At 41.4% G+C, this 12672-nt stretch overlaps 1 protein-coding gene across 1 annotated transcript; it reads left to right on the top strand.

The window, feature by feature from the left end:
• On the top strand, positions 1-11099 carry PSMC6 (proteasome 26S subunit, ATPase 6). Its single transcript, XM_026051517.1, has 14 exons — positions 1-127; positions 741-820; positions 1164-1203; positions 1331-1383; positions 3552-3619; positions 4102-4216; positions 5113-5200; positions 5612-5673; positions 5774-5897; positions 6197-6258; positions 7292-7412; positions 7503-7583; positions 9497-9568; positions 10697-11099. The coding sequence occupies exons 1-14, from the start codon at positions 1-3 to the stop codon at positions 10813-10815; spliced, it is 1212 nt and encodes a 403-aa protein (XP_025907302.1). The 3' UTR covers positions 10816-11099.
• The last annotated feature ends 1573 nt before the right edge of the window (positions 11100-12672 follow it).

Below are 12672 nucleotides of genomic sequence, written 5' to 3'. Positions count from 1 at the left end.
ATGGCCCTTCCCGGCATTCCCTATGAGCGGCGGCTGCTCATCATGGCGGACCCGCGGGACAAGGCGCTCCAGGACTACCGCAAGAAGCTGCTGGAGCACAAGGAGATCGACGGGCGCCTCAAGGAGTGTGAGCGCCGCCGCGGGGCCGCCGCGGCCCGCGCCCAGCCGCGCCGCCGCTCGCCCCACCGCGCTCCCCGCCCCGGCGCCTCGCGCTTCGTCATGGGCCTGGGAGGGCCCGGCCCCGCGCCGCGGGGCCTCCCCGCCAGGGCCCCGCTCGGAGGCGGGAGCCGGGAAAGGCCCGGCCCGGTCCGGTCCGGTCCAGTCCGCTGCGCTCTCCCAAGCCCTATGGAGACTTCCCCGCGGCCTTGCCYCACGCCGAGCGGATCCCCCATAACCGCCGCCCCCAGTTCTCTCTCCCTCCCGTGCCCCCTGTTCCCTCCTSTGCCGTTTATTGCCGCTTCGCTGTRKTTTATTCTCCCCAAACGGGCTTAGCTCCGATTGGAAGCGCCACCCAGAGCCCCCYGTGAATGTGGGCGTCCTCAATCCCCCGTGACCCTTTTTAGCCCTTTCCCTAGAGTCATGCTGATAGAGAGGCCCTTGTGCTGAGGGGATGCAGGAGACCTGAGCGGCAGGTCGGGCCCACAGGCAGCCCCATCCTGCCTCAGCTGGCACAGGGACTGAAACCAGGCCCCCCTGGGATCCCAAGTGACCAAAATCCTGTGTTTCTCCTATTTTCCTAGTGAGGGAGCAGCTGAAGGAACTCACCAAGCAATATGAAAAATCAGAAAACGATCTCAAGGCGCTGCAGAGCGTCGGGCAGGTACGTGAGGGAAATGAGGCTGCGGCTCCACGTGGAGGTGGTGATGGTGACATCGAGGGGAAACGGCCGCCCTAAAGTGTGTTTGATAATGGAAAGAAAAAGCGAGGATAGTGCAGCTAACAGAGACAGGTGTCATTGTCAGACACAGACAGACATGCAGAGGTTTACTCTGTCCTGGTTAAAAGAGAATCATTAAAGAAATGAAAGTCYAGGTAGATAAAGGGAAGAAGGAGAAAGAATATGGAAGATAACTGTTAATTGTGCATTGTGTGGTTAATTGTGTTAATTTTCTTTTGTAGCTGTAGCCTACCTGTATTCTAAGACTTAATTTACTCTTTTGCAGATTGTTGGTGAAGTTCTTAAACAGCTAACAGAAGAGAAATGTAAGTACATTGGACARTTATGTTATTTAACATTTTAAAAATAAACTTTTGCAGTAAAAACTTGGTTAAAGATTTGGATTCAAAGCATTAAGTAAAAAAATATTTTTTCTTAATCTTCTCTCTTTAGTCATTGTGAAGGCTACAAATGGACCGAGATATGTGGTCGGCTGTCGTCGTCAGGTAGCTGATTTATGTGAATACTCATAAATTTATGTGTTAATGTTGCTTCTTGATCAACCATGCTCCTAGTGTAGTTAATGGGTTCTGGTATTTTCTGATGTGTTCATCTGTGTTCTGCTGATATCTGTTTCCCCTTTCCTAATTGGTAGTGCCATGCCTTCTTAGTAAAGATAAAACAATCCACGACCCTGCCTGTGTTTATCCTTTCCATCAAGTTGAAGCTCCTTGTTTCTGTCCTTCTTTCTGTTTGAAAATTGTTTGTCATGACTTCAATCTGTCTAAAGCCTCCACTGCTGTTGTGATTTTCTCTTCATTGAATGTTGTAGTGCAAAACTTTACACTTTATGTAGCTGTGTATTTTTTTTCTAATAATTTGTTCTCTAGTTGAATTCAAAATTCTGGAAGTTAAGGCCCCTGTTCTATASAGATTTGTGAAGTTTCTTTGTTGTCTTTAATAAGTTTAGGAAAAAGTTAGTGCTTTTAGTCCACAAGACATCTTTTTACCTCCATCAAATTCCATAGGAATGGGACACTTCATAGAGCTTTGCTTAACAAATAATTCATTTACTGATATAACTAGCAAGAACCAGCTTAGAGATTTTTTTATAGGTATACATATGCAAAAATAAATATAAAAGTACAAGGGATATATTATAAATGTGGCTTGTTGGTTAATTGACCATTTAATGTGACCCTTTTATTGTAATTATCACTACCCTTTTATTGTAATTATCACTCCTTAAATCGGCTACTTCTTACCAAAACTGTTTTGTCCTGCTGTTAAGTAGGAACCACAATATATAATTAAAGCTTTCCACAGCTTTAGAGCCTCTAGGGGAGGAAAAGTAAATCTCTAGTTAAGTTTTAATACATTCATCCCCAACTTTGACAAATGGATGTGAAGAAAAAAAAAGTGTATGAAATATAAAGTGTTCTCTGAATAGAGACTAGCAGCAACAGGAAAGAAACATGTGTTGGTGCTCTAAGGAGAYAGCAAAGGCAGCATTTTTTTATTTGCTTTAACGCACAAGTAAGTTAGTGTTCAGAGTTCAGACTTTTCTTTCAGCAGAACAGATGAGATAGTTTTTTGAGGCCTGATGAGGTAGTGCTGAGGTTCTCCGTTGGAAGAGAGATCAGTGCCCATGCTTGCATGGGTTTGAAACTGTAGCAAGTGCTTTCAATTTTTTTTCTGGAATAGAAACACTTGGATCTTAAAAAATAAAATGAAATCTTAATTTTGATAGTGCACATTCAAAAACGTATCTGCGATTGTTTTACAAAATGGTAAAATATCAAGTCAGATATTGTGTTTGTCAGCTTAACCTAACTAGTTACTGAGCAAAGTCCTTATGCTGTGTGGGTCTGCTGAGAAAGGGGAGATGGTGTTAAATTGAAAACAAAATTAATTCCCTACCCAGCTGGAAACCAGGTTTCTTTAAGAAACCGTGTTTCTTAAGGTAAGAGACAGGAATTTGTAGTTTTAATCCCAGCAGATAGTGGCAGAAGGTATCACAGAGCCCTGGAGTAGGACTCCTAATGTGGAACCTTGCTTAAAAGTCTCCTAGGAAGGGAGCAGTCAGACAAAGAAAAGAGAAAAGGAGAGAGAAATACATAGAGCATCTCAGGTAAGGAGTAATGACTGATATGAAAAGAATAACATTCCAGCTGAAACAGTTGACTTTGAAGTCAGATATAACTGGCTSTGTGAAAAATGTACAAATGATGAAAGGCTTGAGAAAATAGGTTGTGAATTTCTATTCACCCTTTTCTGATAGCTCAGAAATGAAAAGGCTATTGAGTAGAAGGGTGGCAATTTCAGGCTTAGTGGATAGGCTGTTCCATATGTCCTTAGAGGAAGATTGCTTAGATCGTGCTCTCAGTCAGCTGCTTCTCTCCTATATAGAGCAGAGGAGAGAATGCATCYCTTGCTAATCTGAATGTCAGCAGTAGGAAATTATGCTAGAAACGTAGGAATTTTCCCCAGTTACTGTTCCCAATAATGATGGTGAAGCTCATACAGTGTTTACTAGACTAGCTGCTTGGGATGTAATGTGACAGCCTTGTTTCTCATCTCATGTGATTGAGGAAAATGTGCAAGCTACAGTACACATCTTGGCTAAAACCAGTGCTTTTGAGGCCACTTCTGATAGAAATATCTTTGTGACTAGCTGGACAAAAGCAAGCTGAAGCCTGGAACRAGAGTTGCTCTGGATATGACCACTCTGACCATTATGAGGTAAGTTTCTGCCTTGTGGCTGTTAGCAGAAATATTTGAATAATCAGTAATATTTTGATAAATACTGTCTCCAAAACAGTGCCTAAGCAAGGACAAGTATTTTGAAGGAAGCTTTATGAAGTTAGTATATCTTATTTAAAAAGAAGAAATTGGTTGCATTTTTAGTAATAATTATCAGTTAAAAGTCAGCATATTTAGCAGCTTTCAGGCTTTTGTTTCTTTTTCACCTGTTTTCTTTTTTGTTTTGTTTTTCACAGAATCACAGAATGTTTGAGGTTGAATTTTTTTTTGTTGCTTTTTTTATTTATTCTGAAGAAGGTTGCCAGGTTTAGGACTTATTCTGTTTTTTAAGAGCATATTTGTCTTATTTCCAAAGYGGGTGGAGGAGAAATCACATTCATACTCATGCTAACATTTACTGCAATAACTGTGTAGATGTGCCTGCAGAATGAAAAATATCTGCTTTTATTTTCATATTCCAGATATTTGCCAAGGGAAGTGGATCCGCTGGTTTATAATATGTCTCATGAAGATCCAGGGGATGTCTCGTATTCTGAGATTGGAGGGTTGTCAGAACAAATCAGAGAGCTAAGAGAGGTATTAAATATGAWTGAAGTTTTTCAGGGCATAAATAATTGTTTTATTGATGTCTATCCCCAACTATCATGAGGCAGGCTGTTAAAGATACTGCCRGATTAGTGCTTTGTGTATTTTACCAGGTTAGATTAGGTCTTCCTGTCCTAGAAGATAACTTCTGAAGAATTTTTTAGATGTTTTTTCAGCTATTTAGTTGCTTTGCTGCAAGCTGCAGTGTGACTGCAGGGTGCTGGTGTGCTCATGCTRAAGTAGTTCTGTTGGTTTGGGCGTGTGCTGTGCAAACCTGCCTGGGAATGGGGGTGTTGGAAGACTTAACTCCTGCTGCTGTGGACAAACAGTTGATAACTCGGATCATTCATGTGCTGTTCACACACCTTACAATAATAAAGAAGGGTTGTTCAAAACACCAATTTCTCAGACCGCTTACAATTTCTCTCTGCTGGTGCTGAAACCAGAATTCAGATGCAGAATGAGCCCATTTAAGAAGTGGATTTGAAGGCTGTGGGACCCTTTAGACTAAAAAAGTGCCATGGAGTAAGGTGGGAGAGCATAACCAAGAATCACAACCAGCAAACCATGGTGTATTTTTACACAGGATCTGCTCCTTCTGGGTGGCTCTATTATGGCTAGTGGAAAAATGTACTTCTAAGCAGCAAGCATAGGAAGAAACAGGCCATAGCAGAGCTGAGATCTTGAAGAACAAGGACRGGATTGTGCCTTGATCCATTAGCTCAGTCTGGCAACATTTCTTACTTAACTGTTTCTCTTCCAAAATTTCTTGTGCAGATAGATAAGAATAAAGGTATCTGGAAACTAGATCTGCATCTGTGCTATGAACTTCCTAGAGCTGCTCACCCATTTTAAAAATGTAGCTATATTTACACCTCTCTTTTCAGGTCATAGAATTGCCACTTACAAACCCAGAATTATTCCAGCGTGTGGGAATTATACCTCCAAAAGGCTGCTTGCTGTACGGCCCCCCTGGTGAGTGATGTGTTTTGGATATCTCTTACATCAGCAGTGGTTTCTGCCCTCGGAGGGTAGGTTTGAGGGGAATATTCAGGTGCTTAACAAGGCAGCGTCTCCCAAGTCAGGAGAAAAYATCAGAGAGGAGTCTGAGCAACTAAGTGATGTTTCTTTCTCAGTGGATTTCACAGGGAATCTGATATAAAAGGAACCTAAAACTGACAGTACAAACTCTTCCCCCACCTCAGCCCCTCGTAGACACGTTTCAAATGGCTGTGAAGTGAAATTGTTAGGCAGTTACACATTTGTAACCGTTTTATATCTCAAACTGTTGTAATAGCCTTGCACTAAAAAAAAAATAAAAATCAAGGTTATATGTGTAATGATTGAGTTACTAGTTCAAACAGCTTCAATCCCTTCTGTGTGCAGGTACAGGGAAGACACTGTTGGCCAGAGCTGTTGCTAGCCAGCTTGATTGTAACTTCCTAAAGGTAATGTAGCTCTACCCTTGTCTTTTTTAACCATTTTAAAATGAAAGCTGTTTTGCTTGGAATCAGTTTCTTCACTCATTTATCTTCTGTCTCCCAAAAGGTGGTGTCTAGTTCTATAGTGGACAAGTACATCGGTGAAAGTGCTCGACTGATCAGAGAGATGTTCAATTACGCCAGAGATCACCAGCCATGTATCATTTTCATGGATGAGATAGATGCCATCGGTAAGGTTAATGGTCTCAAGAATACTTACTCTTCTTTGAACACTGATATTAGCTGTGAAGCTACAACCTGTCTTCTCAAAAAAGCTAAAGCATGCATGTTTGTCTGTCCAGAAGAAGYAGATGGGCCAGGTGATTCAGTTTCCTTATGGGGCAGTTAGAGCTGGCTTAAACCAGGCCTGTTTGCAGTGATTTGGATTTTTTAACTAGGTTAAAAAGCATTTGTGTATTTATCTTATGATGTAGAATCGTGAGGAGGCAAAAATAATTTACGGTAACTTACAAGTTTTGATATGTCACAGGTGGTCGCCGTTTTTCTGAAGGCACTTCAGCTGATAGAGAAATTCAGAGGACTCTGATGGAGGTGAATGTCTGAACTCTTGACTACTCAGAGTACAGTCTATGTTAAATAATAATCCACATGTAAAATGTTATGTTTTGATCTGGAATGCTAGAGCTGTTCCTGAGTTATATGTCCAGCTAARAGTGAACTAGATAATCCTTCTGGGAAAGGTAGCTGAAAAACTTGTTAGTTCAATTATAAATGCAACTCGGAGACTGATTGAAAGTCTTTAAAATTATGCTGTGCATTTTCTGTTCTTGCTTGAGCTGAYTTTGCTGCTGTTTACTGCATTTTCTTCAGATATTTGAAGGGCCTTGTCTTTTTTCAAGAGGAAAAAGCAGGGCTTGTCCCTTTCAGTTCCAAAGATACTTTCTTACCAAAATGTTAAAACTGCAAGGTTGTATTTCAAAACTGGGAGAGGGAGTGCTGTATTTTTGTTTTGTTACTAAATACTCTGGTAAACTCAGGTTTGTGAAGATAATTTTAAAAGCCTGTATGGTGGTTAGAAAGTCTAAAGCTAATCAGAGACTTCCCTAGCCTGTGTTTGTAAACGGCTTGCCCGGCTCAAAAGAATGTGTCTGTATGCCTTCTGCATACAGAATTGAATCACTGTGATCAAAGAGCAATTGCTTTGAATTCTCACAATGAAATGTCTTCATATGTATTATTAGTATTCTAGAGGCTGTTCTTCAGGTCTTATTTGAATGTCCTGGCCTTAGTGCAATGCACTCCAAGTGTGTCATGCAACCACTGGCTGCTTTAGTACTTGCACGGTCTTCACTGCCTTGCAGTTTTATCCGAGTCTTTCACATTTGAGCTCTGCTTTGTTCAACATGGTTTTCCAGGACAAGGCACTTTCCATGTCTCTCTGAGCCCTCCCATGTTGCTTGTGCAGTATAAGGGAGCTGTGGCATTCTATTAGAAGGTCTACAGCATTGTTTCTCATTTGCCTGTAGCACTTTTGTATCTTGGTGAAAATATATATGCAGAAAGGAAGTGCAGTAGATCTCAYTAAGGGGTATTGATTTAAGAACCAACACTTGTTTTCTACTAGTTATTGAATCAAATGGATGGATTTGATACTCTGCACAGAGTTAAAATGATCATGGCTACCAACAGACCAGACACGCTGGATCCTGCACTTCTGCGGCCTGGAAGACTGGATAGAAAAATCCGTGAGTTACTTCTTCCCAGGGGCTGGAAAGGGGATATTATTTCTGTGAATCGTGGTTATGTGGTTTTAATAAAGCTGTAATTCTTTCTAGATATTGATCTACCAAATGAACAAGCCAGATTGGATATTTTGAAGATCCATGCAGGTCCTATAACTAAACATGGTGAAATAGGTAAGTAAGAAGCTGTCTGGATATATTTATTTGTAAAATTGGGAAGAGGGTGAGTTGTTAAAATGATTCTGATGCTCTTCTAACCCCTACCTTATCCTGACCTCACAGCTTTTCCTCTTGCCCTTCTGAATTCTGTGATTTTTTTTCTTTTTTTATTTTTTTTAATGTATCTATTTTGAGCTTTGGAGAAAGAAAAYGGGACTAGATAAGTCTGACATCAGGAAGGAAAGTTTAAAAAGCCATCGAGAAACTTTCTGGAAGCCTGAAGCTGGCATAATGAAAATCTTGTTGTCATTTAAAACCAAGCCTAGTACAAGGAGATTCTTGGCAGTCAGTGGCGTAGAGGGCTCTGAGGGGCAGTGGTTCCTGTCAGATAAAACTGCCAACGTTCGAATAATGACAGTGTTCCTCTAAGCTGACCAGTCATCTTAACTTCACCGTGAGGCTTCAAAGCTTTCCTTGAGCAAGCTGTAATTGTGATGTGCCTTTTAATAATTTTGACTGCTCTTTTCTTAGTAATGATCCCCAGACCCTGCCTGTCTGTTCCCAGGCGCGTGTTCCCCCCTCCCTTCTGCTGACACGAGCTCTTCCCGCAGCCGGGCAGCATGAAGCGGGGAGTGGAACTGATCTGGTTTGCCATCTGTCTGCAGAAACAGCTGCAGCTCCATAGGGAGGGCGGCCCGGGAATGGGAATGAGCTGGGGGAGGGATGAGGATTGCCTTTCCTGGCAGCCGTGTTGGCTCAAATGTGCAGCAGCTTGTAGACTGAGACACAGAAGGAGCTCCAAAGCAAATCCTGAACTCGAGGTAAAGGAAGGGACTTCCTCCCTTTTCCCTGTATTTTGAGGCACTGCGATGAAAGCAGACAAGGGTTATTCCTTTGTACCACGTAGAATACTGAGGTGTGAGATGCTCCCTTCCTGAATGTGATGTGAGAAGGCTGTGTTGCTAGAATCGGTTATCCTGAAAGGAAATCCAGCATGATTTAATTCCCCTGCAAGGTAGGGTGCAAGAAAGGGAAGGGAATTGCATTAAAATCCTCAGGTAACGACCTGCTCCAGATTCCATCATGAGATTCTCCTGCTGAATTAATGTGTGCTGAAGAGACTTTAAACCTACCCAACCTTGCATCATTGAACAGCACTTAGTCCCTTTGCTTATTTTTTCTGGCTTTTCAACTGTGGGGAGGCTTAATTATAAGATCGTGCCCTCCCTGGGGATGAAGTGGCAGAATTTCTAATCTCTGGATGTTTTGAGATTCTTAAAATCCAGAAGTAAACAACAGCAACAAATTTTTTATTTCATATTTCTTGGGTCTTTCATAGAGAAGGTAAATTGTTTTGAAAAATTTCATGGGGAGTAGATGTTGACATTTTTTGATTTCAAARATATGAACTTATGGAAAATAAGATTGCATTTCTCATACTTCTGATAGGTGGAGTACAAATTGAGAAATAATATGGATCCTTGAAAAAAACTGAATTTACATGAGTTTGTTTATAAACACAGCTTTAAATATATTCTAGAAATTATAGCCCTAGACTCCTTTCTGTAAATATATATATGTATGTCTTAATATAGCAAAATGCTGCATTTCTTGGAAGCAGAAAGGAAACACGTTATCATATGAAGATAAGTTTTCATTTTTTAATCTGGTGCACCTAAATGATGATTAGGGTTTTGTTTTGATGTAGATTTTTCTTGCGTCTCATGTTGATATTTGTAGCTGCAATTTAGCATCTTTGGATTCTCATTATATACTATGAGCTTTTGACGGAGCTACGTTTTTGTGTTAATAAAAGGAATAATATGGCTSACAAATTACTTGAAATAACTGTTTGCACTAACGTGTTTTAGCTGGACTCACCAGAAATATGATTTTATATCTTATTGGTGTTTGTGTTTCATGAATAGATTATGAAGCAATTGTGAAGCTTTCAGATGGCTTTAATGGAGCAGACTTGAGAAATGTCTGTACTGAAGCAGGTATTGTCTTAATTCTTAATTTTGATGTGCTAGGTTTTCATTTWTGTCAAACATTTGAGCTGTTACTGTTTCTCTGTTATTTCTGTTGATAAATACAAATCCAGAGGTCCAGAATGTTCTGCTGGAACACTGCTTGTTCAGCGATGTGGCTTTTTTGTCGTTTTTTTTTTCTCTTTCCTTTCCTCAAGGCTATAAGAACACCTTTTTCAAGTTCAAAATAGCATTTACTTCATGGAAATACTAGTATTTTGCTGCTGTCTAGACCACTACAACAGTTGCTTATTTTGCAGCATGTCATGCATGTCTAGACTGTTGAGCATAAACAGCAGAAATGGTGACATGCCCAGAAGTTTGATGGAAAATCTTGGGCAAAAGTCTCATTTCTTTTTTTTTCTAAGTCTCCATATGACCTATACAGTTGTGCAGAACTTGATAAGATACTTGTTGATAACCCTAGAGGGTGGATGTAAAGAATCAATCTGCTTAACCAGCTAGGCGTGCAAACAGTCCAGCTGATTCTGCACRTATCGACTGCCAGATATGAGCAGTAGCGCTGCATTCATGTGACATTGTGCCTGCTAATCCCGTCACACAAGCTGGATCCATGCAGAATTATGTGGATTTTTGCACTGTCCTGTAACATGTAAAAAGGCCCTATAGTTCAGTACCATTTGTCAGACTGCCTCGTGCAAACTAGATTTATTCCAGAAATAGTGATACATGTGATCCAAGACAGAGTAGTACCTAGGGTATTTTTGTTTTATTTTGTTTTTTTGTGGCGCATCCATGTCTCCTAGCACTTGGGTAGAGAGTAGTATTTTTCTCCACTTTCTAAATTCATTGTCCATTTAAGGTTTGTCTGCATTGGAAAACTGATGAACAAGCATGGGTAAAAAGTAGCTAGCTACATAGTGTATTTCTTTTAGGGAATGCCTAGCACAAAAAGTGGCTTCACTGTAGTTTACTCTGACATATAAATTGTGGTAAGAAAAGTATGCACTTGCTCATCTACATGTGTAGACTGTAATTTTGATCTTCTTCACTTGGAAACTTTCAGTTTGCTCTCTCCTCTRTACGGTTACTGCTAGTAACACTAACTTATTCTTGCTGCTAAATTATTTTTTGCAGGTATGTTTGCAATCCGTGCTGATCATGACTTTGTAGTTCAGGAAGACTTCATGAAAGCTGTTAGAAAAGTGGCTGATTCCAAGAAGCTGGAGTCCAAGCTTGACTACAAACCTGTTTAAATTAACCATATAATCCATGACTGACTGCACAGGGCCTACTGGGTTAATATATCACAATAGATAAATAACGTACATCGTGGTTATTATCACAAGACATTTGTGTTTAATGTAGCTAGTAACTTGGTAAGACTAGTTGCAATTTGGCTACAGAATTTTCTGTACAGTTCTAAGATACAATATAGTCCAGGTTAAGTAAAATGTGTGAATTCTCTTGCCAAGTATTTGTGAATTTATAAATGTGCCTGGACGGATTAGCAGACTTCAAGAAAGTCAATTCATTTCTTGACGTTTTTTATATCAATACATTTCCTTTCCCCAAACAGTTGAATAAAACTTGTTTAAATCAGCCTATSCCAGGGTACCTTCTCTGTAACTCTTTTTCAAGGGAATTAAATTGCATGTCTTGAGTATTTGTTGTGTAACTCTTCCTCTGCTGTAATGACCATATTTACAAACAACCTAGGTCAATTTGAATCTTGCACTTTGCATGCCAAAACATGGCAGCCATTCTCTAATTTGATTATTGATTTAATTACTACTCAGAATGCAGTAACTGAACAAGTCATTTAAGGTGTTTGCATACACTCTGCTTAACAGGCCGTCTCTCTTAAGGTAGAAAGGTAACTGCTATGCTAAATGCTAACAGCAGAAGTATCTTGAGTGTCTTTAAAAGACACCAGCTCCCCTTTGCTGTAGAGGTGGAGAAAGTCATAGTAGTTGACACAAAAGTTTGTGTCTAGTTTTTGGGGTGGGAGAGATTTACTTGCCCCTGTCTATAGGGACTGAAGCAGTCGCCTATATATTAAGTGTTAAATACGAAGCTGTGCTGCTTTAGGAAGCTCCTTATACTCTGGAGCTCTGAACAGCACTTGCTTTGGGTCCTGCACGGTTGAAATTTGGCCTTATTGTTGGCTTTGYGCTCTTTGGGAGCCAGGTTCTGCAGCTGTTTGAGTTATCGTTCAAACACACATTAGAAGCCTGTCAGGAAGGCTAAGGCCATCTGTCACGGGGTGTTATTTGTGTTTTCTGATGGGCACAGTTGTGTGTTGAGGGATTGACTTTGTGTATTGTGCAATATACCTAAATCTTGGACCGTAATAGTCCTCCTCTGGACTTCAGGCTACTTCTAGTCCTCCTCATTCGATTACCTTGGGCCTGCTCAGGGACAGGCAAGTGCATTGGATTAACTCTGGACACACAGGAAACRCATTTAATAGCATCTTTCTGGCTGTTTTGATAGGCACAGCTGCATCTCAGTCCCTATCACTGCTCCATGAGACAAAACAGAGATAGTTTAAGGTATATTTGCAGTGGTATATTATATAAGGTGGTGGCTGTTACAGGTTCTATTTTTGACTATTAAAAAACAAACAATTTTGTATTGTGATTGTGCAGGATGGGGTGAGCGTCTCTGAGGACCAGCCCTGGTGCTGAAGCMCCTGTGGCCCAGAAGCCACAAAAATGTCTGAAAGGCGATTTTTTTCTGCTTGAGGGCTGGTTTTCTTTTCCGGGGGTGGCTGTGGTGTGTGCAACAAGGAGGATGGGYGTCATGGAGCTGAATTTTGGGGAGAATTTGGGGAGAAAAAGAGCTATAAGGTGACCTGCTGTGGCTTGAGGCAGGGGATCTGAGGGGCAGAAAGGGGCTGCCGTGCAGTTCACAGGGCACCTCCTCAGGAGAAACCGCATGAAACGAGAAGAGGAATGACCCGAAGCGAGCGTTTTTCTGCCCACAAAGGAGACGGTCTCCAAGCCTCGCTTCGCCACAGCGGGGAGCGCGGCGGCCCCGCCCCCCGGCGGCGCGGGCCGTTGGCGGCGGCCGTTGGGGCGGCGCTGTGGCCGTTGGGGGCGCGGCGGCCG

Source organism: Nothoprocta perdicaria, unplaced genomic scaffold (assembly GCF_003342845.1).
Source record: "Nothoprocta perdicaria isolate Ctin4 unplaced genomic scaffold, notPer1 scaffold_76, whole genome shotgun sequence".
Classification (NCBI taxonomy): domain Eukaryota; kingdom Metazoa; phylum Chordata; class Aves; order Tinamiformes; family Tinamidae; genus Nothoprocta; species Nothoprocta perdicaria.
The sequence above is the reverse complement of the archived record's forward strand: the minus strand, read 5'-3'. Positions and strand labels throughout refer to the sequence as shown.